Source organism: Pan troglodytes, chromosome 11 (assembly GCF_028858775.2).
Source record: "Pan troglodytes isolate AG18354 chromosome 11, NHGRI_mPanTro3-v2.0_pri, whole genome shotgun sequence".
Lineage (NCBI taxonomy): Eukaryota > Metazoa > Chordata > Mammalia > Primates > Hominidae > Pan > Pan troglodytes.
In genome coordinates, this window is record NC_072409.2 from 26,390,154 (window position 1) to 26,416,831 (window position 26,678).

The window sequence follows — 26,678 nt, forward strand, 5'->3', positions numbered from 1 at the left end:
GTCAAGCCAGAAATTGGCATATATTTTACATGGAATATACAATCATCTGAATGTGCCAAGTATGGAGAGAGTAAATGTTTGTTCTTTTAACAGATAAGATAGTGACCTTGTAGATCCAGCTCAGTGGGACCATATCCATTACCTTTACTCGTAAAGATGAATAAGTTGCTTAGAATTGGAGCCCTCTGCTAAATGGGTTCTAAGTGGCTCTGAAGGCAATAGATTCATCTCATTCTTTTTAGTACCTTCATTTTCTAATCATGCGTATAGACACAGACTCCAAAACTGTTCTCTCCTAGGCTGAAATCAGAGAAAGGGTCACATACTTTTTAGTCTAAAATATTCCTTAGTACCATGCAAAGGAAAGCTAACTACAAGATATTTTAACAACTTTTATTTACTTATAATTTTTAAATTTGATATAATTTCAAATTTTTCTCTTTCTTGCACTTCTACCCCTTCCTGTAATATATCCCACTTGGTCATTGTGTATTGTCGTATGTGGCGTTAGATTCTGTTCACCAATATTTTCTTTAGTATTTTTGCACCAATATTTATAAGTAATGTTGGTCTATACTTTTCTCTATTTTTTTTGACACTCTTTATCAGGTTTAAGCATTGGTATTTTCCTTTCTTCATAAAAATAATTTGTAAAGTTTCCTTCATTATTTATGCCCTGGGACAATTCACATAGCATTTGGACTATCTGATTTTGGATGATTTGGTAGAATCCATCAAATTCTATGAAATGATTTGGGTATGGGGCTTTTGTATGGGGTTATTCCTTGATGACATTCTCAATTTTTTTCTATGGAAATTGGTCGGTTTAAGCTTTTTCTGTCTAATGGAGTCAATTTTGGCAAACCAGATTTTGCAAGGAATTACCTATTTCGTCTAAGTTTTAAAATTTATTTGTACACTGACCTGCAAAGTAGTTTCATTTAACTTTTTGAATTTTCTTCTGTCTCAGTGATCATTTCTCCCTTTATCTTTATTTTCTGCCCCTTTTCTAGATTAAATTAGCTAAGTGGTTTGTTTATTTTATTAGTTTTTCTAAGATTTTGGTTTATTAATTGGATCTACTATTTTTTTTCTGTCTCACAATATCAGGGATTAACAAACTATGACTTGCAGAACAAATCTGGCCTGTCACCTGTTTTCATAAATAGTTTTACTGGAACAAAGGCAGAGTTGAATAGTTGTGACAGAACTGTCAGCCTGGAAAGCCTAAAATATTTACTTCTCTGGCCCTTTATAGATAAAACTTCTTGATTCTCGCTCTATATCATTATTTCTGCTTTCTTTTCTTTTCTTTTCTTTTCTTTTCTTTTTTTTGAGATGGAATCTTGCTCTGTCACCCAGGCTGGAGTGCAGTGGCGTGATCTCAGCTCGCTGCAACTTCCGCCTCCCGGGTTCGAGCGATTCTCCTGCTTCAGCCTCCCGAGTAGATGGGACTACAGGCATGTACCACCACGCCCAGCTAATTTTTGTATTTTTAGTAGAGACGGGGTTTCACCATGTTGGTCAGGCTGTTCCTGACCTCAGGTGATCCACCCGCCTTGGCCTCCCAAAGTGCTGGGATTACAGGTGTGAGCCACCGCACCTGGCCAGTTTCTGCTTTCATAACTATTATATCCTTTCTTATACTTTCTTTTGCTTTACAAAGGTGGTTGTACTATATCTTCATTGTGACTTGTGGCTTTTAGCATTAAAAGTTGTCCTTTGTCATATTTAATGCTTTTTGATTTGAATTCTACTTTGTCTTATATAGAGATTGCAGTGCTTACTTTCTTATAGTTTCAACTCCATCCTATTATTTTATGTTACAACTGCTATATGTATTGTGTTATATTTTCTGCATTTCTTTCTCTGTGTGATGGATTTTCTTCGCTTTATTTATTAATTTTTAAAGGAAGGTTTATATTTTTCCAGTGGTTACCTTTATACCTTTAAAAAACGCCCTCTCTTCTGTTTTCTCATTTAACTTTTCACCATCTGGTTTGTCAGGTTTTTTGTTTGTTTGTTTATTTGTTTGTTTTTAAGACAGGATCTCACCCTGTTACCCAGACTGGAGTGCAGTGGATTGATCATAGCTCACTGTAGCCACAACTTCCCAGACTCAAGTGATCCTTTTGTCTCAGCCTCCTGAGTAGCTGGGACTAGAGGCATAAGCCACTGTGCTCAGCTAATTTTAAAACTTTTTGTAGAGACAAGGTCTCTCTTTGTTGCCCATGCTGGTCTCAAACTCCTGACCTCAAGTGATCCTCCCACCTTTGGCCTCCCAAAGTGCTGGGATTATAGGCGGGAACCACCACACTCAGCTGGTTTGTCAGTTTTTGTTTGTTGTTTGTTTGTTTGTTTGTTTGTTTTTTGAGATGTGGTCTCACTCCCAGGCTGAAGTACAGTGGCATGATCATAGCTCACAACAGCCTTGAACTCCTGGGCTCAAGTGATCCTCCGACCTCAGCCTCCCAAATAGCTGGGGCTACAGCCACCACGCTTGGCTAATTTTGTTATTTTCATTTTCTATTTTAGTGGAGACAGGTTCTCCCTATATTGCCCAGGCTAGTCCTGAACTCCTGGCCTTAAGTGATCCTCCTACCTTGGCCTCCCAAGGTGCTGGAGTTAACAGGTCTGAGCCACTGCACCTGGCCTGGTTTGACAGTTTTTAATGGCATACTTTAATTCATTTATTGCCTTTATGACATTCAACTATTGAATCCACTAGTTTATTCTATTTTCCTTTTTCTGCATCCCTTTTCCTCTCAGTTTTTCAGTTGCATTATTTCTACTTTATGAAAACATATAGCATTTATATATCACTCTTCCTCCTCGCCCCATCTTTATTTTTGTCTTAGAGCTACAATTGAATACAGCAAATGCTTATCACCAATCCTTTTACTGAAGTTTCCTCAGTTTATCTCTTGGATGAAGCTCATTTTCTAGTAGATTCCTTAAGAGCACAGTATTCCTTGAGTTCTTGGATATTTAGAATTGTTTCTGTATAGCCTTGATATTCGAAAGGTAGCTTGGCTAGATATAAAAATCTTAATTCACACTTTCTTGGTTTGAGTGTCTTAAAAAGATTCAGTTCTTTTCTTGCCTTGCTTTCTATGTAGCTTTTGAGAAGTCTGATGCAGCCTGATTCTTTTGCCCTTGGATCTTATGTTTATTTCTTTGAGTGAAGACTCTGAGGATTTCTTCCTTTATCTTTAAAATCTAATAGTTTTACTTGGATACATTTTGGGGTTGATTGTTGTGGGTCAGATTTCACAGGTACCCAGTGTATCCCTTTAGTATTTCTACTCAGGTCTCTTTATTCTTGTAAAGTTATCTTGAATTGTAGTTTTAAACACTAATTCTGTTTCATGCTTGTTTATCTTCTTCAGATAATTTAATTATACATATGTTGGATCTTTGCCTATATTCCACTTCATTCACTTTATTTTTGACCCTTTTAACTTCTTTTTGATCTCATTTTTATTATTTTCAGTTGTTTTCCTATATTTCTTCAATGCCTTTTATTCAATCTACCCTTCTTTAGGCACCATGAAATTTAGTCTTTATTATTTCTAATGTGATTTTGTATTTTAATTTTTTTTTCCTGAACTCAGTCACCTGTTTCATTTCCTCCCTATTTTTTGTGTCCATTTATGTTTTAAGTTTTAAATTTCCTAGGCCTGGCTCAGTGGCTCTTACCTGTAATCCCAGCACTTTGGGAGGCCGAGGTGAGCGGATCACTTGAGGTCAAGAGTTAAGACCAGCCTGGCCAACATGGTGAAACCCCGTCTCTACTAAAGATACAAAAATTAGCCAGGCTTGGTGGTGCACACCTGTAATTCCAGCTACTCAGGAGGCTGAGGCAGAAGAGTCACTTGAACCCAGCAGGGTTCAGTGAGCAGAGGCTGCAGTGAGCAGAGATCGTGCCACTGCACTCCAGCCTGGGCAGCAGAAAGAGACTTCATCTCAAAAAAGAAAAAAAGAAGTTTTAAAATTTCTGACTCAAGGAGTTTTCTTCGTATCCCCAAATGCTTGAGGATACTTATTTCAGTTTATTAATGTATAGGACTCCCCCTCCACCCCAGTTTGTGGGTTTAAAAAAATGTAGAGCTTTTTACAAGCTGCATTGCTTTTATTTTATATGTATACTATATATGTATATTTTATATATGTATATTATATATGTATGTTTTATATATGTATATATATATAAAATACAAACTGCTTTTGTCTGTTAATTCCCAGGACAGAATTGCTGGTTTAGGATGGTTAACAAGATTTCTAGGTTAAGAGTGCCCTCTTCTGTCACTGAGTGAAATGCAGTTTCTTTAAAGGTTTTTTTTTTTTTTTGATAAGACTGGGCATGAATCATGTATTCTTCTCATTTTAGGTTCTCTTTTGCCTTGTAGGATCTTGCATTTCCCTCTCGCTTCTGTTGCCCACCACTGCTTAGTCTCCAAAGGACACCCATTCCTTCCCTTTTATCCTTTTCTTTCCCAGAAGCAATGCCGTTTTCTTACCACTACCTGACAACTCATGGACTTTTAATCCTTTCCTTGTAGTCAGTGCTCTGTCTATACACCAGGTCTCCTTTCTTTCTTTCTTTCTTTCTTTCTTTCTTTCTTTCTTTCTTTCTTTCTTTCTTTCTTTCTCTCTCTCTCTCTTTCTTTTTTTCATAGAGTGGAGTTTCTCTTGCTGGGAGTGAACCTAGCTTACTCTGGGTCACCTTGCTTCCCTCTTTTCTATTTCACACATCCCTTCTATCACCGCTCACTCTTCACAAGGACTTGTGGGAGATTGAGAGATAATTTTGCTGGAATTTCGTATTTATTTTTCTATTTAACAGAATTTTTTTTTTTTTTTTTTTTTTTTTTTTGAGACAAGGTCTCGCTCTGTCACCCAGCCTGGCAGGACACATCTCACTGCAGCTTTGACCTCCTGGGCTCAAGCAATCTTTCCACCTCAGCTTTTCGAGTAGCTGGTACTACAGGCTCCCGCCACCATGCTCAGCTAACTTTTTTATTTTTTGTAGAGATGGGTTGTGGTGAGAGGGGCGGGTCTCGCTATGTTGCCAAGGCTGGTCTGAAACTCCTGGGCTCAAGCAATCCTTCCACCTCGGCCTCTCAAAGTATTGGGATTACAGGTGTGAGCTACTGTACCCGGCCTTAACAGTAATTTAAAGTTTGTAATGTTTTCTATTTTCCTTTTATGATGACAGCTTCTGTTTTATGTTGTTTTATTTTATTTTATTTTTGAGACAGGGTCTCACTCTGTCACCCAGGCTGGAATGCAGTGGTGCAATCTCGGCTTACTGTATATGTTGTTTTATTTGATCTTCTTGCTGATCTGAAGAATATTTTGGAGGATGCGTAGTGAGTTATATTTAAGGGGCCACCATTATCTTTGATGATTGGAACTCTGATCGGTAATATATTACGTGCTAACTTCTCCACCTCTGTGTCTTTGTTCATGCCGTTTCTTCTACCTGGAGCCCACTCCCTTTTCTTGAGTTCATAGATTTCTTTCTTCCATGATCTCCACTTCCCACCTTTCAAGCTGATAAGTATCTTTCTTTCTGAATTCCCGTAACCTATTTTAACAGGAAGTATAGGTAGTAGTTTGGCACAGTTCCTCTGGAGTCAGGTGATCTAAATTCAAATCCCAGATCTGCCACTTACTATCTCTGTCACTTCGGACAAGTTATTTCACCTCTATGTGTCCCAGTTGCCTTAACTGTGAACATGGGAATAACAATATCCATATCGTCGGCTTGTTGTGAAGACCAAATGGATTAAAGCACATGGAGAAACAGCACAATACCTGACACAAGATGAATGTCTATCAAATGTTAACTATTACTTACATTTACTTTCTGACATTTATTATATACTCCCTTGTTTTTAAAACCGTACTTATATAGGCCATAACTTCTCTCCTAGGTGAAATGCATGTTATCGGCAGAAAGCATGTCTTACTCAGAGTACTTATATTCCACTGGGTCAATGCAATACCATTTGCTTAGCTTTCCCCTTATTGCTGATTGCATTTGAACAATCATAGCTGCTGTGATTGTTTAAATCACTGCCCTAGACACTGAGAGTGCAAAGATTAAGAAGATGTCTCTCTCTTCAAGGAGCTATCAGTTCAATGGGGGTGATAGACAAAGATCAATAATACAATATATGAAGCATATTTGAGGTATTTGCAGGGTACTTACAGGAGCAGAGAGGAAACAGTGATTGATTTTGCCAAGAGTCGCTTGCCCATACAAATGAAGCAGAAACAAAGTTTCGTTAAGACCTTAATTTTCTCTTTTTTGAGGCATTCTTGCAGTTCTGGTTTTTCAACTTCAGGATTCTAGATCAGATTGGCCCAGCGGGTGGAGAAAAGAGAGAGAACACAGAGTAACCACTAAAAATGCATTAGAGAAGGAAGATTTGTATGAGAGACCACCGCACGTATCTTTCATAGCAAAGGATCTGAGAGCACTAGGAAGGGACTTGGGATGAGCTCTACTGGGGATCCTTTTCTCCTCATTGAATGCATCATGGGTTCAACCTGCCTGTGGCTGAAACTGTAAAGCCACATGAATGGAGGGAAGGGAACCTAGAGTGAGAATGTCACTCCCTGACCCGGGTGGAACTGAATGAACTGAGCCAGTGAGACATTTCCTGTGAGCAGAAGGAGCTGCAGACTCACCACTACTGTTAGGTTACTTGAGCATATGTGTGTGTGTAATTTTAAAAAATGAAATAATTATATATATATTATTCTTCATTTTGCTTTTTTATATTATTCTTTGACTTTTGGCCTTACAATATCCTGTAGACATACTTCCATACCAATTCATGTATTGTCATCTCATTCTCTTTGAGGGAAGCACAGTATTCTATCACATAAAGGTATACTAATTTATTAACTTATTATCTATAGAAGGTTATTTGGGTATTTTTTTCCCCTTTCAAGTTTTTGTTATTACAGATAATGCTACTGTTAATATGCTTGTATATATTATGTTTTATTGATTCTCAGAGGCATTTTTTTTCACATTTTGGTATCTATGAAATCCTACAGTTGTTATACAGTCAGTCAGGTGGCTGCCAAGAACATAATTGTCATTGTCCATCTATGCATCATATTGGTCATAGTTGCTCATAGTGCTGTCACTTCTATTTAGTTACGGACACTAGTGGTGCCATTTATGTCTTGAGATCAATTGCCTACTAAAACTTTTTCCAAAAAGCTACATTATGATTTGACATTGAGACATAGTGTCATAATATGTAAAGCGCAATGGGAACAGAACAGCAAAGTATAAGATCAACTTTCAGCATCAGAATGGGTGTCAGTGGATGGCGAGAAAGTTCTGGAAACAAAAAGAGCACATTTTGAAGAAATACTGCCTCACCAAACTCTGGATAGATAGCACATAGGATGTTATTATGTGGAAAAATATAGACACCAACAACTCTTAATTGAGAAGTGATTGAGATGTGTTTGTTATATTCTGACCGTGAAGAAATTTTAGGAATGTCTCAATTAATTTTGCTTATATTTTTGTCTTATAATATACAATTAAAATTTAATATCTATGTTGGTCTGTAAAAGCTTTTTCAACCAGTATAAATTAGTTCCATGAGATAAGAAAATAATTGTGGTGGCTGGGGGCGGTGGCTCACACCTGTAATTCCAGCACTTTGGGAGGCCAAGGTGGGCGGATCACTTGAGGTCAGGAGTTCGAGACCAGCCTGCCCAACATGGTGAAACCCTGTTTCTACTACAAATACAAAAATTAGCCAGGTGTGGTGGTGCATGCCTGTAGTCCCAGCTACTTGGGAGGCTGAGGCAGGAGAATTGCTTGAACTCAGGAGGCAGAGGTTGCACTGAGCTGAGATTGTGCCCACTGCACTCCAGCCTGGGCAACAGAGACTACATCTCAAAAAAAAAATTCTTTAAAATCTTCGTGTAAGTTTTGGACACTTCTAGTTAGGTTTATTTCTAGGTATTTGAAGTTTGCTTGTGATATCCCATCTCATGAATACGGATCTTTTTATTTTTCTATTATATTCTGCTACTTGTTGTATTAGTTTTCTATTGCTGCTATGACAAGTTACTGCAAACTTAGTGGCAGAAAATAACATGAGGGCTGGGTACAGTGGCTTACATTTATAATCCAGCACTTTGGGATGCTGAGGTAGGAGGATTGCTTGGAGGCTGAGGTGGGAGCCCAGGAGTTCAAGCCCAGCCTGGGCAACATAGAAACCCTGTCTCTACAAAAAAATTAAAATAAATAAAAAATAAGCCGGACGTGGTGGTGTGTGCCCGTGGTCCCAGCTACTCGAGAGACTGAGGCAGGGGGATCACTTGAGCTCAGGAGGTCAAGGCTGCAGTGAGCCATGATCAGGTCACTGTACTCCAACCTGGGTGACAGAACAGGACCCTGTCTCAAAAAAACAAAACAAAACAAAAACTAAAAGCAACATGAATTTAGTGTCTTATAGTTCTGGAGGTCAGAAGTGTGAAATCAGTTTCACTAAGCTGTAATCAAGGTGTCAGTAGGCCTGTGTTTCTTCAGGGGCGGGGGGTATCTAGGGGAGAATCTATTTCCACGCCCTTTCCAGTTTCTAGATCCTGCCTATACTCCTTGGCTTGTGGCTCCATCCTCCATATTTAAAGCTCATCAGTTTAACCTCTGCTTCCGTTCTTAAATCTTCTAACTCTTATGTTCTTGTTGCTCTCTTATAAGGATCTTTGTAATCACATTGAGCTCATCTGGACAATTCAGGATAATCTCACTGTCTTAGTCACCTCTACAAAGTGTTTCTGCCATGTAAGGTAACATACAGGTTCCAGGGACTAGGATGTAGACATGCTGGTGGGGGGTGGGGGTCATTATTTAACCTACCATACTTGTTCTTGAAGATAGATAGAAAATGATCAGTTTTTGTATGTTGCCTTTCTGTTATTTTCAAACAGTTTCATGTTTGATTAGTTGAGTCTCTTAGATTTACTGGCAGTTGCATCATTTGTTGCTCTTTCTGGCATTTATAGCTCATTTTTTTTTCTTGCCTTTTTCTGCATTGTCTAGAATCTCTTGAATAAGGCTCAGTAATAGCTACAAGACCAGACATCCTTGTATCGTTCTTAACTTTACTAGAAATTGCTTAATTGCTTTACCACTGAGTGTGGTGGTTTCTTATAAACCCTATTAAACTAAGGCGTTTCTGTCAAATGAAGTCCTAGCTCACTAAGATTTCAAGTTAACAAAGTATATTAAATGTATTAACAGTTCCATTTATAAAAGTAACCACATGGTTTCTCTCTTTTAACCTATTAATAGCTTTTCCAATAATGATACTATCTGTATTCTGGGAATAAATCTTTGGTCGTAGTGTATTGTTCTTTGAATGTACTACTGACTTCTTTGTGCTAATATTTTATTTTGGATTTTTGTATTTATATCAACAAGCAAATATGGCATAGGATGTTTAGTGATTGGCTGTGCCATCCTTGTACAGGTTGGGCATTGTGGATTATTTAGTCATATTAAATGATTTGGGGACCCTTCCACCTTTTTGTATAGTCTAGAACTGTTTAAATACTATTGGAGTTATTTGTGTTTTGAAAGTTTCAGAAGTGTAACTTTGGACCACTACTACTAATCTCCAAACCTGTCTCTACCCAGCTGTGGGTCTGCATTAACCTGGAATCATCTGTACTCCTCCTGTTCCTTACCACCTGTTCATCTTTTCCTCCTGTTCCCTACCTGCTCCGTGTTGCAACATTTGAGGTACAGCTTGTGACTTGTACAGGTTTTCTTTGTGCCAAGCTGCCCAATCCATAGAGAGGAGTCGTGTCTACCAACTTGGCTTCATTTGTAGGAACCTGTCAGGCCAGGGAGTTACAAAATACAGCCTTACCTTTCATGAGACCTTCCTTTTTTCACGTAATTTGGGAGTTGTCTTTATCACTCGTTAATCATCACAGTGTTCCTGTGAAACTTCTTAGCAAGTCTGCTCTATTATTTCCACTTTAGGGACAGAGATCATTATTGAAGGAAGTAACCTCTGATGTCAGGGTTTTGAATAAATAGTCTTTCTTGACTACTTGGATGGGTGTACCTCCACATTAAACTGTATCAGATCTGAACTGTCTTTTAGATTGATTACTATGAAACTGAGCAGAGGACAAGAAATATTTCTTTGCTCACAAGAGATAAGGAAGCCCAAACCAAGAGAATCCCGCCACCTCCTATTCTTTTCCTCATGAAAAACCTGATTGCTTCAAAGCACTTTTTTCAGTTCCTCAAGGAGCAATTCTCTGCTGAAATGTTGCTCTTAGCTCAGAATTTCGAACCGACACTTATTTGTATAAATGAGGGTATACAAGGTCCAGGAAAAATAGTTGTAATTTTAGCTTAGTAAGCCAAGGAAGCTTGCAGTAAATAGACTCAAATAATTTTTTTCCTTTTTCTTTTCTTTTTTTTTTTTTTTTCTTGAGACAGAGTCTCACTCTGTCACCCAGGCTGGAGTGCAGTGGCACAATCTCTGCTGACTGCAACCTCCGCCTGCCAGGTTCAAGCGATTCTCCTGCTTCAGCCTCCCAAGTAGCTGGGACTACAGGCACACACCACCAAGCCCAGCTAGTTTTTGTATTTTTAGTAGAGATGGGGTTTCGCTATGTTGGCCAGGCTGGTCTCGAACTCCTGGCCTCAAGTGATCTGCCTGCCTTGGCCCCCCAAAGTGCTGGGGTTACAGGCGTGAGCCACTGTGCCCGGCCCACTCAAATAATTCTTAAGAGGGGTCCTCCGATTAAGTATCTTTGGATCTGAAATCTTTCATCAAGACTGAGTTTACCTAGATATAAAAGTGGTATTACTTTGAGACTGCTACCACTAATTTCTAAATTAAAATACTGTTGAACTCATGCTAACACTTATCCTTGGAAAAATGGCTCAATTAAAAGGTAGCATTTTTTCTATAGAGTGTAAATTGATTTCTCATTTCTTTTCCACTACAGTAAAACAGACCATCAGTAACATTTCAGGATTTAATGAAACCTGCTTGAGATGGAGAAGCATCAAGACAGCTGATATGGAGGAGATGTATTTAGTAAGTGACTGAAAGTTACTGTATTTATAGATGGTTGTCTTATGTGGGAGGCTTAAAAATACCCACAAACCTAAAAATCTACATCTGTAACTATCATTATCAGTAGACGATTTACTGTGACAATTGCATCAAGAAGCAAGAAGATGGCCACTTCTGTGTATTTAAAGACAGTGGCTGGGCACAGTGGCTCACACTTGTAATCCCAGTACTTTGAGAGGCTGAGGCAGGCGGATCACTTGAGGCCAGGAGTTAAGACCAGCTTGGTCAACATGGTGAAACTCTGTCTCTACTAAAAATATAAAAATTAGCCGAGTGTAGTGGCACATAGCTGTAATCCCAGCTATTCAGGAGGCTGAGGCAGGAGAATAGCTTGAACCCAAGAGGTGGAGGTTGCTGTTAGCCAAGATCGCGCCACTGAACCCCAGCCTGGGTGACAGAGCAAAACTTTGCCTCAAAAAAAAAAAAAAAAAAAAGGGGGGGGTGGGAAGACTGGGATGAGCTTCTACTAGAAGAAATTAAGTAAGAACAAAAGGGTGTCTCTTGGCCGAAGTGTCAGGGTGGTTAAGGAAAGGGTAGGGTCACCAGAAGCGGGCAGGCAGAGGAGAAAAACTGTTCTCAGGTTCTAGCAGACCAGCTAACAGTATTCTAATTGAGGTCCTGCTTAGTTTGGATTCCTAATATTCTTTCTAGGAAAATGTTCTTGTCCTTGCTCCTGCAGTTTTGCCAATAGACTTTCTTGTTGTGTATGTGCACTGTATGTGTGAGAATAAGGAGAAAGCTGCCAGTATTGGGACCTCAGCCTTTTGTGTGTTTTTATTTAAAAATATATTTATTATACAAATAGTATTTTAAGTACAATATTTATAGTATTGCAACTCTAATATTTGCTTACTGCTGCATTTCACCTTTTGAAGAAACATTAGAGTCCAGAGAGAGAGGAAGAAAGCTCATGAAAACGGGAAGGGGCTGGGCGCAGTGGCTCACGCCTGTGATCTCAGCACTTTGGGATTCGAGGTGGGCAGATCACTTGAGCTCAGGAGTTTGAGACCAGCCTGGGCAACATGGAGAAACCCTGTCTCTGCAAAAAATACAAAAATTAGCTGGATGTGGTGGCATGCATCTGTGGTCCCAGCTACTTGGGAGGCTGAGGAGGGAGGATCACTTGAGCCTGGGAGGTTGAGGCTGCAGTGAGCCGAGATCATGCCGCTGCACTCCAGCATGGGTGACAGAGTGAGGCCCCCATCTCAAAAAAAAAAAAAAAAAGAGAAAGAAAAAGGAAAAGGGGAGGTTTCAAGGCATCTAAAGCTTTTTAGGCCAACCATTCATCCAGTGAGCCTTTTTATGTTTCAGTTCCACATTTGGGGCCAGAGATGGTATCAGAAGGAATTTGCCCAGGAAATGACCTTTAATATCAGTAGCAGCAGCCGAGATCCCGAGGTGTGCTTGGACCTGCGTCCGGGTACCAACTACAATGTCAGTCTCCGGGCTCTGTCTTCAGAACTTCCTGTGGTCATCTCCCTGACAACCCAGATAACAGGTAAATCTTGAATAACAGCATTTGGATTAACAAAGTTACCACAGAATTGTTCATAGGTCCTGATAAAGAGGAACACTGTTGCTTTTTATCATTATATAATGAACTTTAACAGGGAGAGGAGGAAGGACGTGGAATTGGAGAGGTGCCTTAAGGCGCCTCTGTGACTGTTATGTTTTATTCTTTTTTCTTTTTTTGAGGCAGGGTCTTGCTCTGTCGCCCAGGCTGGAGTGCAGAGGCACGATCATGGCTCACTGCAGCCTTGACCTGGGCCTAAATGATCCTCCTGCCTCAGCCTCTTGAGTAGCTGGGATTATAGTTGTATAGGCCACCATGCCTGGCTAATTTCTGTATTTTTTGTAGAGACGGGGTTTCACTATGTTGCCTAGGCTGGTCTCGAACTCCTGGGCTCAAGCAATCCACCTGCCTTGGCCTCCCAAAGTGCTGGGATTACAGGTGTAAGCCACTGCGCCCAGCCTGTTATGTTTTATTCTTAAACAGATACCTGATAACCACAGGGGAGGTCTGTGGGGAGGGGGAGGGGGAAGATACCTGAAACAAAATGTCAGCATTGATGAAATGTGGGTAGTGTGTCCATGGTGTTGGTTGTATAGCTTCTGGATATTTAAAGCATTTAAAATACTTTATACTTAAACAAAAAATGCTTGTGGCTGTTTCTTTCTCAGGAATATTTAGTTGGCATCCTGTTGCAAGTACTTTAAGAGTAGATTACTAGCTAGGCGCAGTGGCTCAAACCTGTAATCCCAGCACTTTGGGAAGCTGAGGAGGGTGGATCATGTGAGGTCAGGAGTTCGAGATCAGCCTGGCTGACATGGTGAAACCCCATCTCTACTAAGAATACAAAAATTAGCTGGGTGTGGTGTCAGGTGCCTGTAATCCCAGCTACTCGGGAGGCTGAGGCAGGAGAATTGCTTGAACCCAGGAGGTGGAGGTTGTGTTGATCTGAGATCACACTCCAGCCTAGGCAACAAGAGCAAAACTCCATCTCAAAAAAAAAAAAAAAAAAAAGTAGATTACTATCAGGGGACAATGATTGCAGTCCTCCGGCTATAGGGCCCCAGTAAATTCACTTTCCACTCATTTTCTCCTCCCTCTTCACATCTGTGACCCCCACTTCACACATGCTCTGAGCAAATACTAAGCATATTAGCTTCTTGATTCTTATTTCACTGAGAAATTAGAAGTAGTCAGGTGAGGACTTCCCACGCTCAGCCCTGCCGTTCCTCCTTGCATCCTGTTCTGCCTCCCTTTCTGTCCCTGCTCGTGTGTAAGGCTGCCATCCCCTCAACTTGTGCCTTAGATCCCATCCCTTCTTCCCTGATCAGCACTTCCTCTCAATACAGAATTATCCCCAGCATTGCCTAGCATGTTGCAACATCTTCCTTATGAACGAAAAGAAAGAAAAAATGAGCAGACCTTCTTTGAGCCCATATTTGTCTTCAGCTACTTTGCCTTCTCTCCACCCCTTTCTATAAAAACTCATTGAAAGAAATGGCTGTTCTGTAGGCTCCACAGCCCTACCTCCTGTTCTCACTTTCACTCATCCCACGTGGGAAACATACGTCTTCATTGCTTTACTGAAAGGCTCTTCGTTTGATCTCCGTCTTGCCAAATCCAATGGCCAGTTTTGTTCTTATCTGATTTCTTCGATAGCGTTGACACTCCCTCCCTCTTGAAACCCCCTCTCCCTTAGTTTTGGTTCCTTCTGCCTTGCTGTCCCCTCTCAGTCTTCTTTGCTAGCTCCATCTACTTTTATGACCCCTCTTCAGCCTCCTTTTCTTCATTATCTACCCTTTCTGCTTAGGTGATCTCAACCGGTCTTATGGCTATAACTATTACCTATATGCAGAGGATTTCCAAAGATCAATTTCTAGTCCCAGCCTCTCCTTTGAGCACCAGACTCATATATCCACCCAACTTCTACACATGTCCTATTGAACATCTAATACACAAATCAAACGGAACTTGTGATTTCTCACCTCTGCCCTCGCCCCCAAATCGGTTTCCACCCAGGCTTCTCTGTTTCTATCTGTTACTCTCTGTCTGTTATTGGCATTTCTGTTCACCCAATTGTTCAGACCAAAAACAAGTCCTAATTGGCTCTATCCCATCCCCAAATTTCTAATCTGTCAACAAGCCCTGTTGGCTTGCTGTCTGAAATATATTCTGAATTCCACCACTTCTCCCCACCTGTGCCTTTTCCACAACTACCCTAATCCAAGACAGCCACCTCTTGCTTGGGTTCCTGCTGTAGTTTTCAAACTGGTTTTCTCTTGCCTATATACCTCCCACCCTGGACCTTAGTCTTAGTCTTCACCATAACTTTCAAAAGATCACTCAGCACTCAGAGTGATCTTTTAAAAATGCATTTGGGAACATGTCAGCACCAGCTCAAAACTCTCCAGTGAGTTTCCATTAAAGTTAGAATGGAATCCAAGTTCCTCATCATAGGACATGTCATCTGGCCCCTGCCTACTTCTAATTCATCTCCCCCTGCTCTCCTCCTTTCCCATTAAGCATCAGCTGTCTCCCTGGCCTTCTTGCAGTTCCTTAAATGGGTCAAAGTTTTTCCAGCCTCCAGACTTTTCCATCTGCAGCTCACACTTCCTGGGACACTGTCAACATATGGCGTCTCCATAGTTGTTCAGGTGCCTGCTCAACTGCCATCACCAGCCTCCACGCTAGTACTCTGTATCTACTTACCCTGCTTCAATTTCTTCATAGAGCTTCATATTAATAAAAAATATTAATTATTAGTTTTTAGAGATAGGGTCTCACTCTGTCACCCAGGCTGGAGTGCAGTGGTGCAATCATAAGTCACTGCAGCCTTGAGCCCCTGGGCTGTAGCAATCCTTCTGCCTCAGCCTGCTGAGTAGCTGGGACTATAGGCGCTCACCACCATGCCTGGCTAATTACAAAAGGGATTTTTTTGTTTTTATTTTTTGTAGAGATGAGGGTCTCCCTATGTTGCCTAGGCTGGTCTTGAACTTCTGGCCTCAAGTGATCCTCCCATCTCGCCTCCCAAAGTGCTGAGATTATAGGCATGAGTCTCTGTGCCCAGCCTAGAGCTTGTTTCCTAAAAACTTTTTTTTTTTTTACTTTCCTTCTCTCCCACTAAAATAGAAGCTTCCTGAAGACAGTGATTTTTGTCTGTATGTTTTACATTCAACCCTCAGTGGGTAAGAATGGTACTGATAGATAGCATAACAGCCCAAAATTTTAAAATAACAGCCAGTGGGTGGTATTGGTGCTGAGGAGATGTCTGGTTAGGCAATGAATTCTGGCTACCAGAAAGAATTCCCTGCATTTTGGGCTGGAGAGACAAGTGGTGTTCAGTCTGGGCATTTCTTTCTGTGGTGACTTATTAAAATGAATAGCGACTCCGTCTCCATTTCCTACTCTGTGGTCTTTCTCATATTTGGATGCTGTGCTTTTCTGGTTTGAAGGACCATTGCATATTTTTTTGAGTAAAGGGGAGGGGGTTTCATCTTGATGAGACACTTACTCCTTGTTTGGTAGGCTGAATAGAGCTTTAGTGGCTCAAGTTCCCTCTCTCTGTGCTCATGGCCACCAGGGGACATTGTTGAGCTGTTTAATGTTCATTGAGATGCCTATTTTCCAACTCTACCCACTTTAAAGGATTTGTAATTTTAAAGAAGCATAAAAAAATCAAGTTGCTTTGATCTTATGAAAGAGTTAAAAAAAAAAAAAAACCCAACCCCTTTCTTTTATAAAAGGAGGAAAAAAGAGAAGCTTATGTGTTGATGTGCAGAGATACTCATGGTTGCCTAAGAAGTGTGTGGCCTTATTTCGGTAAAATCATGAACTTTTGAATTTTGGCAGATGTGTTAGGCTAAGGATTTGGGTCTGGACAATGTAGCTGCTCCTTTCCCAGAAGGAAAGAGAGTGGAATTTCCCTTCTGAGTGTCTTACGTTAAATCTTACTGATGGGAACAGGATGAAAACAAGTGCTTTAAATACATCGCTGACCTCAGAGGACAGTGAAGGTTCTAGGAATGTTGAGGGACAGAGGCAAGTGTTTCGGTGAATGCAGGAAAGCAGGGGCTGGCGAGGGGGTGGGTGAGATGGAGCTGTGGCCTCACGGTGTTTCTGACTCTTGGCTGATAGGCTGCAGACGGCACATTGAACTGAATTCTTCAGGATAGCCCCACAGCACGCATCCCCTTTAGGACAGGGTGAGGAACAAACTTTCATCCTTGATGCAGGCCCCAAAGAGTCAGAAGAGCATCCACATGTTGAGTGTGCTATTTTCTTTTTCTTTTTTTTTGTTTTGAGACAGAATTTTGCTCTGTCACCCAGGCTGGAGTGCAGTGGCGTGATCTCAGCTCACTGCAACCTCCACCTCCTGAGTTCAAGCGATTCTTATGTCTCAGCCTCCCAAGTAGCTGGGATTACAGGTGTGTGCCACCACACTTGGCTAATTTTATATGTTTAGTAGAGATGGGGTTTCACCATGTTGGCCAGGCTGATCTTGAACTCCTGGCCTTAAGTGATCCGCCCACTTCGGCCTCCCAAAGTGCTGGGATCACAGGTGTGAGCCACTGCACTGGCCTCCTTCCCTTCCTTTCCCTTTCCCTTTCTTTTTTTGAGACAGTCTTGCTCTGTTGCCCAGGCTCTGTTGCCCAGGCTTGCTCTGTTGCTTACGCAGTGGTGTGATCTCGACTCACTGCAACCTCTGCCTCCCAGGTTCAAGCGATTCTCATGCCCCAACCTCCCAAGTAGCGGGGATTACAGGCACACATCACCAGCCCCGTCTAATTTTAAAAATATATTTTTAGTAGAGATGAGGTTTTGCCATGTTGTCCAGGCTGGTCTCAAACTCCTGACCTCAAGTGATCTGCCTGCCTTAGCCTCTCAAAGTGCTGGGATTACAGGCATGAGCCACTGTCCAGCTGAGTATGCTATTTTCTTGCTAAGTCTAAAAGCTTTGTAGGCAACATTTTCTTATATAGAGAGAGAAAGAGGAAACCAGAGAGGGAAGAGAGAGGAGGATGGGGGTGGGTGGGGGCGGGGTGGGGAAGAGAGAGAGAGAAAGAGAGAGAGAGTGAGCGTGAGAAAGCCAATACACACCTAAATGTGGAGATAAACCAGACCACTTGTCTTACACAACATGGTGATCATTTGAGATGGAATGTTTATTATGGAACCAAGCATGCTGGAGGAGCAAAGGGAAGAAAAGATGAAAAGGAAATTATTTATTCCCATGTCTTCAGTACCAAGGCTGGCAACTTCTTCGAGAAATTTCCCATCTCTCATTGTATTCATAACAAGAAAAAGGAAAGTACTTTTTCAGATGGTTAGGAAAACAACGGAAAACACAGGTGTGTCCCAGGCATTTATCAGATTGTCACTTTATCAGAGAGGTCCAGCCAGGACTGCCCTGATCCTCCCTGCCCCTGCCTCTGACACCGCCCTCCACGATGGGGTGTCCTCAGGGAAGACTGTGCAGGACTAGGTCTCTTGGTTTCTTTTACCGAGGCTTCTCTTTCATGGTTGGTTACCCACAAACCATCCAAGGATGCTGTACCCCTGTGTCCTCAGTGAGAAACCCATCTCCCCTGGCTGGTTCCAAGGTACCACACTTATCCCTGGGGGCCCCCTGGCTCCAAGGGGGCTGAAGCTGCACCACAGGTCAGCAGAGGGACTGGCCTTCAGGCCAGCTGTTTTCCTTTCCAAGTCTTCCTTGGACACAGGCTCTTTTGATATCTGGAGCCCTAACATTAGGTCACGCTAGGAGAGGCATGTTTGCCCTTCCATGCTTCCACAGTCCACGTATTTCTCTCATTCCCAGAAATCTCCCAACTGCTTTCTAGCTTCAAAACAAACCCCAAGCCCCCAAGTAAATGGCTGTGTGGGGATGGGTGTCTCCCAGACCCTCTTGCTACCAGCATCTGAATCTCAGCCAAAGTTAGCTTTTATAAAACATGCATGAGAAGGTATTCTTAGATCAGAAGCCTGGAAACTAGGGTTTCTGTGTGTGTTGGGAGAGGGGGAGGGGCTTGCTGAGCTGTAACAATTTAATTTAGCAAATATTTATTTATTTACTTGTATTTGTTAAAAATGAGATGGGTTGGCCAGGCACGGTGGCTCATGCCTGTAATCCCATCCCAGCACTTTTGGAAGCTGAGGTGGGTGAGTTCGAGACCAGCCTGGCCAACATGGTGAAACCCAGTCTCTACTAAAAATACAAAAATTAGCTGGGTGTGGTGTGGGTACTTGTAATCCCACCTACCTGGGAGGCTGAGGCGGGAGAATCTCCTGAACCCGGGAGGCAGAGTTGCAGTGAGCCGAGATTGTGCCACTGCAGTCCAGCCTAGACAACAGAGTGAGACTCCGTCTCAAAAAAAAAAAAAAAGAGAGAGAAAGAAAGAAATAAAAAAGAATAAAAATAAATAAATAATAAAAGGAGATGTCTTGAGAAGTCACTAGCAAATATTTTTCGATTGGTTATGTACAAAGACCTGTGCTGCCTACTGAGGATGTACACGTGAAAAGAAATTGGTTTCTTCTCCTTGGGAGGTGAAGTCTCATAACTTTATTGATGGAGAAGATATATCTAGCTGATAACTTGTAGTGGAAGACACTATTTTTTCTGTTGCCTTCAATTTTAATTTACCATGCCTTGGATGGGATGATATATCTGGAGAGGTGCCTGAGGATTAGAAAAGAACCATCATGCTGTGTTTATTTTTCTACCTACTTTTTATTATAGAAAATTCAGAAAAGTAGCATTGTACTGGGTTTTTGGGCGGTGGAGTTGTGTTTTAATTCAATTGTTTGTGTTTACTTGAAGTTTGCAGTACAAAGTTGGAGACGTTGCTTAGTTTTGATGCAGATAAAATTTTCTTCCATTTTTGGTTCTTTTTGTTCATTTTGATGGGTTTTACATAGAGACATTTTAACACATTTGTACTTATACTACCCTTTTTCTTTGGTTGATTTAATAGTTTACCTTCATTAGTGATATTAATCTTTTGATAAATATTACAAATTCCTACTCCAAGGCTATTTACTCTTTTGTTTTCTTTTCAATTTTTTTTTGAGACTGAGTTTCATTATGTTGCCCTGGCTGGAGTGCTGTGGCACAATCATAGCTTACTGCCGCCTCAAACTCCTGGGCTCAAGCAGTCCTCCTGCCTCAGCCTCCCAAGTAGCTGAGACTACAGGTGCATGTCACCACACCCTGCTAATTTTTTCTTTTTGTAAAGATGAGGTCTTACTATGTTGCCCAGGCTGGTCTCAAACTCCTGAGCCCAAGCAATCATTTTTGCCTAGGCCTCCCAAAAAGCCAGGATTATAGGTGGGAGCCACTGCACCTGACCTGCTTTTTTGCACTTAAAATTTAGTTTCAGGCTGGGCACAGTGGCACATTCCTATAATTCCACCGCTCTAGGAGGCTGAGGAGAGGGGACTGCTTGAGTCCAGGAGTTCAAAGCTGCAGTGAACTATGATCATGCCAGTGCACCCCAGCCTGGGCGACACAGTGAGACCACTTTTCTACAACAAACAAATAAACAAAACCAAAACAAAACCACTTAGGTTCATTTGGAATTTATTTTGATGTCTGATATGAGGCTAAATTTACATTGTAATTTTTCTCCCCAGCTGTAAGCCAGTTCCCTATCACCTTTGGAACTACTGACCATCCATGCCACCTGGTGCATTTCTTTGGGTCTCTTTCCAGACTGTCTAGCTTTTTTTCACTGTTTGTCTGTCCTGTGCGTGTACTTTACTATTTCAATTGTTGTAATTTTATGATACATTTAATATTTTTTTTTGCAGAGCAAATTCTCCTTCATTACTTTTCCCCACATTTCCCTCCATGTGAGGATTTCTTTTGCCATTTGCTTCTAGCAGAGGATGGATATTCCTGACATCCGAGGATGGTAATGAAGGTCTCTGTTCTGGTTCCTCTCCCATCTCACACACCCAAGGTGAAAGAGCTATATTTTCCAGCACAGGCAGGACCCATTTCTTGCCTTGGGTCTAAATCAGTTTAAATCAGTAACGAGGTTGATGGAAAGGAGAGCAGGTCTACCCAGGACATCAGTTTGGGAGACAAGGAAGAGCACCTTGGAAAATTCAGCTGAAAGTCAAGTTTGTTCCACCTCGAAATGTGGCTGAGAACCAGCCTGACGAGGCTTAGGCTTGTACATTGTAGAGAAAAAGTAGACTGTTTAAAATATAAGGCAGCGGCTGGGCGTGGTGGCTCATGCCTGTAATGCCAGCACTTTGGGAGGCCGAGGCAGGTGGAATCACCTGGGGTCAGGAGTTCGGGACCAGCCTGGCCAACACGGAGAAACCCCGTCTCTACTAAAAATACAAAAATCAGCGGTGTGTGGTGGTGCATGCCTGTAATCCCAGCTACTCGGGAGGCTGTGGCAGGAGAATTGCTTGAGCCCGGGAGGCGGAGGCTGCAGTGAGCTGAGATCACACCATTGCACCCCAGCCTGGGCGACAAGAGCGAAACTCCATCTCAAAAAGCAAAAGCAAAAACAAAAACAAAAACAAATAAAATAAAATATAGGGCAGGGAGACCTTAGGCAAACAGAGCAGAAAATGGTCTCAAAGTCACATGTTGATTGAACCAGATGACTGTGGTGCCTTGAAAACTGTGACTCTAGATTGGGAAAGAGTGACATCACCTGGACCAAGCAGGGGGATGGCCTTCCTGCTCGGTCTGCAGTTGCCTCTTCTGAGCTCAGTGAGTACTTTGTTCTGCTTCTCCTGGGTGGTTTTAAAATGTTAGCCAAGAGATTAGAGGAACTAGAATTATTACTCTTGGAGTAAAGAGCTGGTGGGGGCGGGGTGGGCGTGGGGTGGGGCGGAGTTCTCACACAGAAAAGAGTGACCAGTTAATCTCCACCTTGGCTGAGAAGAGGAGATACATAATAAAAAAAGTTAATTTTACTGTGACAACAAAACGTCACAAGTGAAAGGGCATTTCGGTGATAGCAAAGGGCCTGAGGGCAGTTCGATCTCAAAGGGGAAGGGGTACTTTCCCAGGGGGCATGTGTGGGCTTTTCCTCTCTCCTCCATCACTGCCACAGGAATCCAGCTGTTGTCTTCTCAGCTGTATCCTACAGAATCTCTCTCTGGACTGCTCTTGAAAATAGCATAGACCTTCATTTCAACAAATGAGTGATGTGAGGCCTAGACTCTAAGCAGAGGCTTTTCCAGGTGACCTCCTGGGGCACCTGGCAATGCCGCAGGTTTAGGAAAAACATGATCTATATTGCAGTGTCTAAAAGACTCTGGGAGAAATTCTAGACTCAACACTGTTTCATAAAGGCCACAAAGTTCTCTTACTCTTCCACCTGGTCTTAGAGCCTGGGTTTCTCGGTGGTCCGCCCTTGGCCCCCATCTCTCCTCACATACTTTGATACTGTCTCCCTGGTGGCCACGTTCACTCCTCCCTGTGAGCTGCCTCTGTATCTCCACCATGGGGTTTGCTCCTAGGCTCCAGACCTATGTTTCTAACTGCCTGCTGGAGGATTCCTTATACACTTCAACCTGAACAGACCTAGAAGTGAGCTGCTTCTCGTCTTCCCCCAGACTTGGTAAATGACATCACTGCTGACTTGGTTGCCAGATTCCTGCCGTCTCTCCCCTGAGCAAGGTTTCCATTTGTTCCCTCTTCTCCATTCTCAGTGCTCTCACTTGCAGCAGACCTCAAGCACTTCCGACCTGGATTATTGGACAACCTGTGTTTTTGCCCTTTTTCTATTCATCCTTTGATCAGCTCTCTAAGTTGTATTTTTGAAGTGCAGAACTGCTAAAAATTTTTTTTTTTTTTTTTTTTTTTTTGAGACAGGGTCTAGCTGTTGCCCAGGCTGGAGTGCAGTGGTGCAATCTTGGCTCACTGCAACCTCTGCCTCCCGGGCTCAAGCAATCCTCCCATCTTGGCCTCCTGAGTAGCTGGGATCACAGGTGCACACCACTGTGCCTGGCTAATTTAAAATATTTTTTTGTAGAGACAAGGTTTCACCATGTTGCCCAAGCTGGTCTTGAACTCTTGGCCTCAAACAACCTGCCTGCCTCAAGTGCTGGGATTACAGGCATGAGCCAGTGCACCCAGCCTGCTAAAAATCTTTCAATGGCTTCTTATTACTTCTGGAACCTCAGATCTCTCAGATATGACCCACACCTACCCCTCTAACTTGACCACCTACTTCTACTCTGCCAGACCTCAACCTTTCAGCCAGGAACTCCATGTAGTTCTATCCCTCCCTGCCACCACCTCATGCCTCTGCAGATGTCTATTTCCGTGTTTGATAGGCTCAGCTCCCTGCCTTCAGTTAGATGTTCCTCCTCACATCCACAGTGCTCTGTATATAACTCCATCACAGCTCTGGGCACTACCTTTACAAAACTGTCTCCATGATTACACTCCAAGCTCCCAGAAAGCAGAAAGCATGTCTTCTGTGCTTGTCTCCCCCAGCCTAGCACAGAGCCTGGGGCAGAGGTGGCTAATGGGTGTTTGTTGAATGCAGATATATGAATAATATATATAGTAGTGCTTTAACAACTGTAAAGGTCCAGGCAGGTCTAAGTTTTTATTTATTATAATTTGAGATTGAGGGTTTCTACCCCAAAGCTATTTTCTAATCTGGTAAATACAGTCTTGAGAATCTATTTTGGCCTCAGAGTCCTTCAGTTCACAGTGGCAGGGTTTAGGGCTAGGGTGGGGGGGTTGGGGGGAGGCATTCATACATATGCTTTCAATAGCTCTCTTTCCTTCCATCATGCCCTTCCTCCCTTGCCCTACTGAGCTGATGCAGTGATAGACTTTGAAGGAGGGGTGGTTTCGTCCAGGGTCTAAAGGGGGCTCTTAAGGCAGTTCTTCCTGCTGTCCTCACTGTCTCCACCACCCAAGGGGTTTAGGATTTGCCTGGAATTCACAGCAATTCTTCTTGCACAAATGCATAAGGACCACTTCCCTACCGTGTCCACTTGGCCTAGCACCAGAGTTCCTGCCAGTACACAGCTGAGGGTTCTGCCTTTCCACAGAATACCAAGGCGCTGGATGCATTCTATAGTCAGGGCTCTTTTGGTTGCAAGTGACAGAAACCCAACTCCAACCAGCTTAAGCATGTGGAATCTGTGGGATCACAGAACTGGGAAGGCCCAGGATGGATCTTGTTTGGAGACAGCAAGCTTCAGTCACACGTGGTGTCACCACAGGCCCGTTGCTCTTCCAGCCATGAAGCCCTCTTTCTGCCAAATTCTTCCAGCCAGACCTGGGAGGATGGACATTGTACTATTGGCCTACCTGGTACTTACAGCTACAATCTAAGAAGAAGAATAAAACCCTCCAATCTTCTAGGCCTGGTGTGGTGGCTCACGCCTGTAATCCCAGCACTTTGGGAGGCAGAGGTGGGCGGATCACCTGAGGTGAGGAGTATTGAGACCAGCCTGGCCAACATGGTGAAACCCCATCTCTACTAAAAATACAAAAATTAGCTGGGCATGGTGGTGTATGCCTTGTAGTCTCAGCTACTCGGGAGGCTGAGGTAGAAGAATCGCTTGAACCTGGGAGGCAGAGATTGCAGTGAGCCAGGATCATGCCACTGTACTCCAGCCTGGGTGACAGAGTGAGACTCCATCTCAAAAAAACAAATAAACAACAAAAAATAAAACCTCCAATCTCCTAAACAGATTGCTCTTTTTGAGCCATCTTCTGACTGGGGAATGGCAATCCATAATCACTGGGCCCTGGGCCAGTGGGGCTTTGGAGTACTGGGAATGCTGGCCCCATAAGAACCATATGGGAAGGAGAAGGGCCGCTCTCCACAGAAAAAGGGATGCTGAGCGCTTACATATAAAGTATGTAACATATGAAAAGACAACATGTACGGACTCGGAGACTCTCAGGCACAAGGTGTCCCTTCTTTGGGAGTTTCGCGATTACAGGGTTGCAGCTTTCCATGGTCTCTTCCAGGTTTGTTTTCTTTCAAGCCCCGTTCATTCAGCAGAATGCCGCTCCAGACCTGACTTAGGAACACTGCCTATTTCGCCTGGCTTCTGTTGCCACTCTCTGTGCTGTAAGGAGCCCTCTTTCTATATTACAAGTCACAGTTCCCTGAATGACATTTCCTGTGTACTCAAGCTGGGAAGGAGCTAAACCTGTCCCTATGGCCTCCCTCCTGGGGTCATTTCTGAGTTTTTTCTTTTCTATTCATCCCTTCCCTTTGAACTTGCTAATTAAGAGATCCTTGGTGTTTGACACCCCAGGACCCCCAAGCTCTGTTCCTTACGGTCTCAGGCACAGAGGTCTCTCATTCCTCAGGGATTTGTAATTCCAGGTTTCTACTTCTAGGTCATGGTTTAATCTCAGGTAAAGTGAACGCAAGCATTGTCATGGCCTGGCAATGTAGCAAAGGAGACTTTGGAGTCAAATTACCGAGTCCCACACTTGGCTCGGCCGGCCGTCTTCTAGTGGTGTGACTCAGCCTGCCTGAGCCTTGATTTCCTCACTGATAAGATAGAGATGATTGTCACGCAGAGCTGCTGTGAGGATTTGTTGAAACAGCAGAGGCAAAGTTCCTAGCATAGAATTGGCAACTAGTAGCTCAAGTGATATTATACAGGTGCCAACAGGAGCTGAGGGCTGCTGTGTTCCAGGCACTGTTTTATTCTCTTTGCTTGTGTTGACTCATTAACTATTATTGTTAATCATTATTAATTGGCTCATTAATTCCCTCAACAGGCCTAACAGGTAGAGGTTGTTTCTACCCCTATTTAACAGATGAGGCTGCTGGAGGTATAAGTGATAGAACCAGGATAGCAACCCAAGTCCTGTGTTCCTGCCCACTACATCGTATTATTTCTGCAGTTTAACTGTAGTCTAGCTTCTCTGATGTGAGCCACACTGGGTAGACCTCTAACTCTGCAGTAATTGTGGCAAGTGGATCATTTTATTGGAGTTGATGTGTTTGTAAAATCTTTGGGGATTCAGTGTTTTTATTTTTACTTTTTGAGACAGAGTCTCGCTTTTTCGCCCAGGCTGGAGTGCAGTGGCACGATCTCGGCTCACTGCAACCTCTGCCTCCCAGCTTCAAGCAATTCTCCTGCCTCAGACTCCTGAGTAGCTGGGATTACAGAGGTGTGCCACCATGCCTGGCTAATTTTTGTATTTTTTTACTAGAGATGGGATTTCACCATGTTGCCCAGGCTAGTCTCAAACTCCTGACCTCAAGTGATCCGCCCACCTCTGCCTCCCAAAGTGCTGGGATTACAGGCATGAGCCACTGTCCCTGGCCGGTGTTTTTAAAGTAGAGTTTGTTAGTTCACTCAAAGGGGATGAAAATTTGCCAGATCAATAGGTAGAACCAAATGTTTAAGATACCCCAAGGTGAATGAGAGGGGTGTGTAAGCAGAGCGTGAGTTCACATTCTGACTCTACGACTTGCTAATCGTGTGGCCTTTGGACAAGTAACAATCTGTCATGTATCAATTTCCTCATCTATAAAATGAGTTTTTCTGAGATAATAACCGTACTTGTTCCACCTCTGAGATTAGGGAAATTGAAGAAGATACATAAGCGTTGGAAAGGGATCAAAGTAATCAGTTTTATTGCTGGTAAAACTGGTTTGGGTCTGAGGCTTCTTTTTTTTTTTTTTTTTTTTCTGAGACAGAGTCTCACTCTGTCACCCAGGCTGGAGTGCAGTGGCATGATCTTGGCTCACTGCAACCTCCGCCTGCCCGGTTCAAGTGATTCTCCTGCCTCTGCCTCCTGAGTAGCTGGGATTACAGGTGCCCGCCACCACGCCTGGCTAATTTTTGCATCTTTAGTAGAGACAGAGTCTCACCATGTTGGCCAGGCTGGTCTCAAACTCCCGGCCTCAGGTGATCCGCCTGCCTTGGCCTCCCAAAGTGCTGGGATTACAAGCGTGAGCCACCACACCCCCGCACCCGGCCAAAATGAAGCTTCTTGAACTTCCTCCCACACCTACACTTTGTGCCCCACCTATGGGGAAGTGGAAGCTATA

The 26,678-nt window shown here is 42.8% G+C and overlaps 1 protein-coding gene across 14 annotated transcripts in view; it reads left to right on the forward strand.

Annotated features, from left to right (window-relative positions):
• The window catches only part of SUSD1 (sushi domain containing 1), a 135,178-nt gene that overhangs the window by 84,651 nt on the left and 23,849 nt on the right, over positions 1 to 26,678 (forward strand). For 13 of the 14 annotated variants that reach the window (XM_016961432.4, XM_016961435.4, XM_063788411.1 and 10 more), the window contains 2 exons: positions 11,020 to 11,111; positions 12,462 to 12,648. The exons of the other annotated variant lie outside the window; for it this stretch is intronic. In XM_016961432.4, the coding sequence (XP_016816921.1) occupies positions 11,020 to 11,111; positions 12,462 to 12,648 (279 nt within the window). The remainder of the gene's footprint in view (positions 1 to 11,019; positions 11,112 to 12,461; positions 12,649 to 26,678) is intronic. 14 annotated transcript variants of the gene reach the window in all.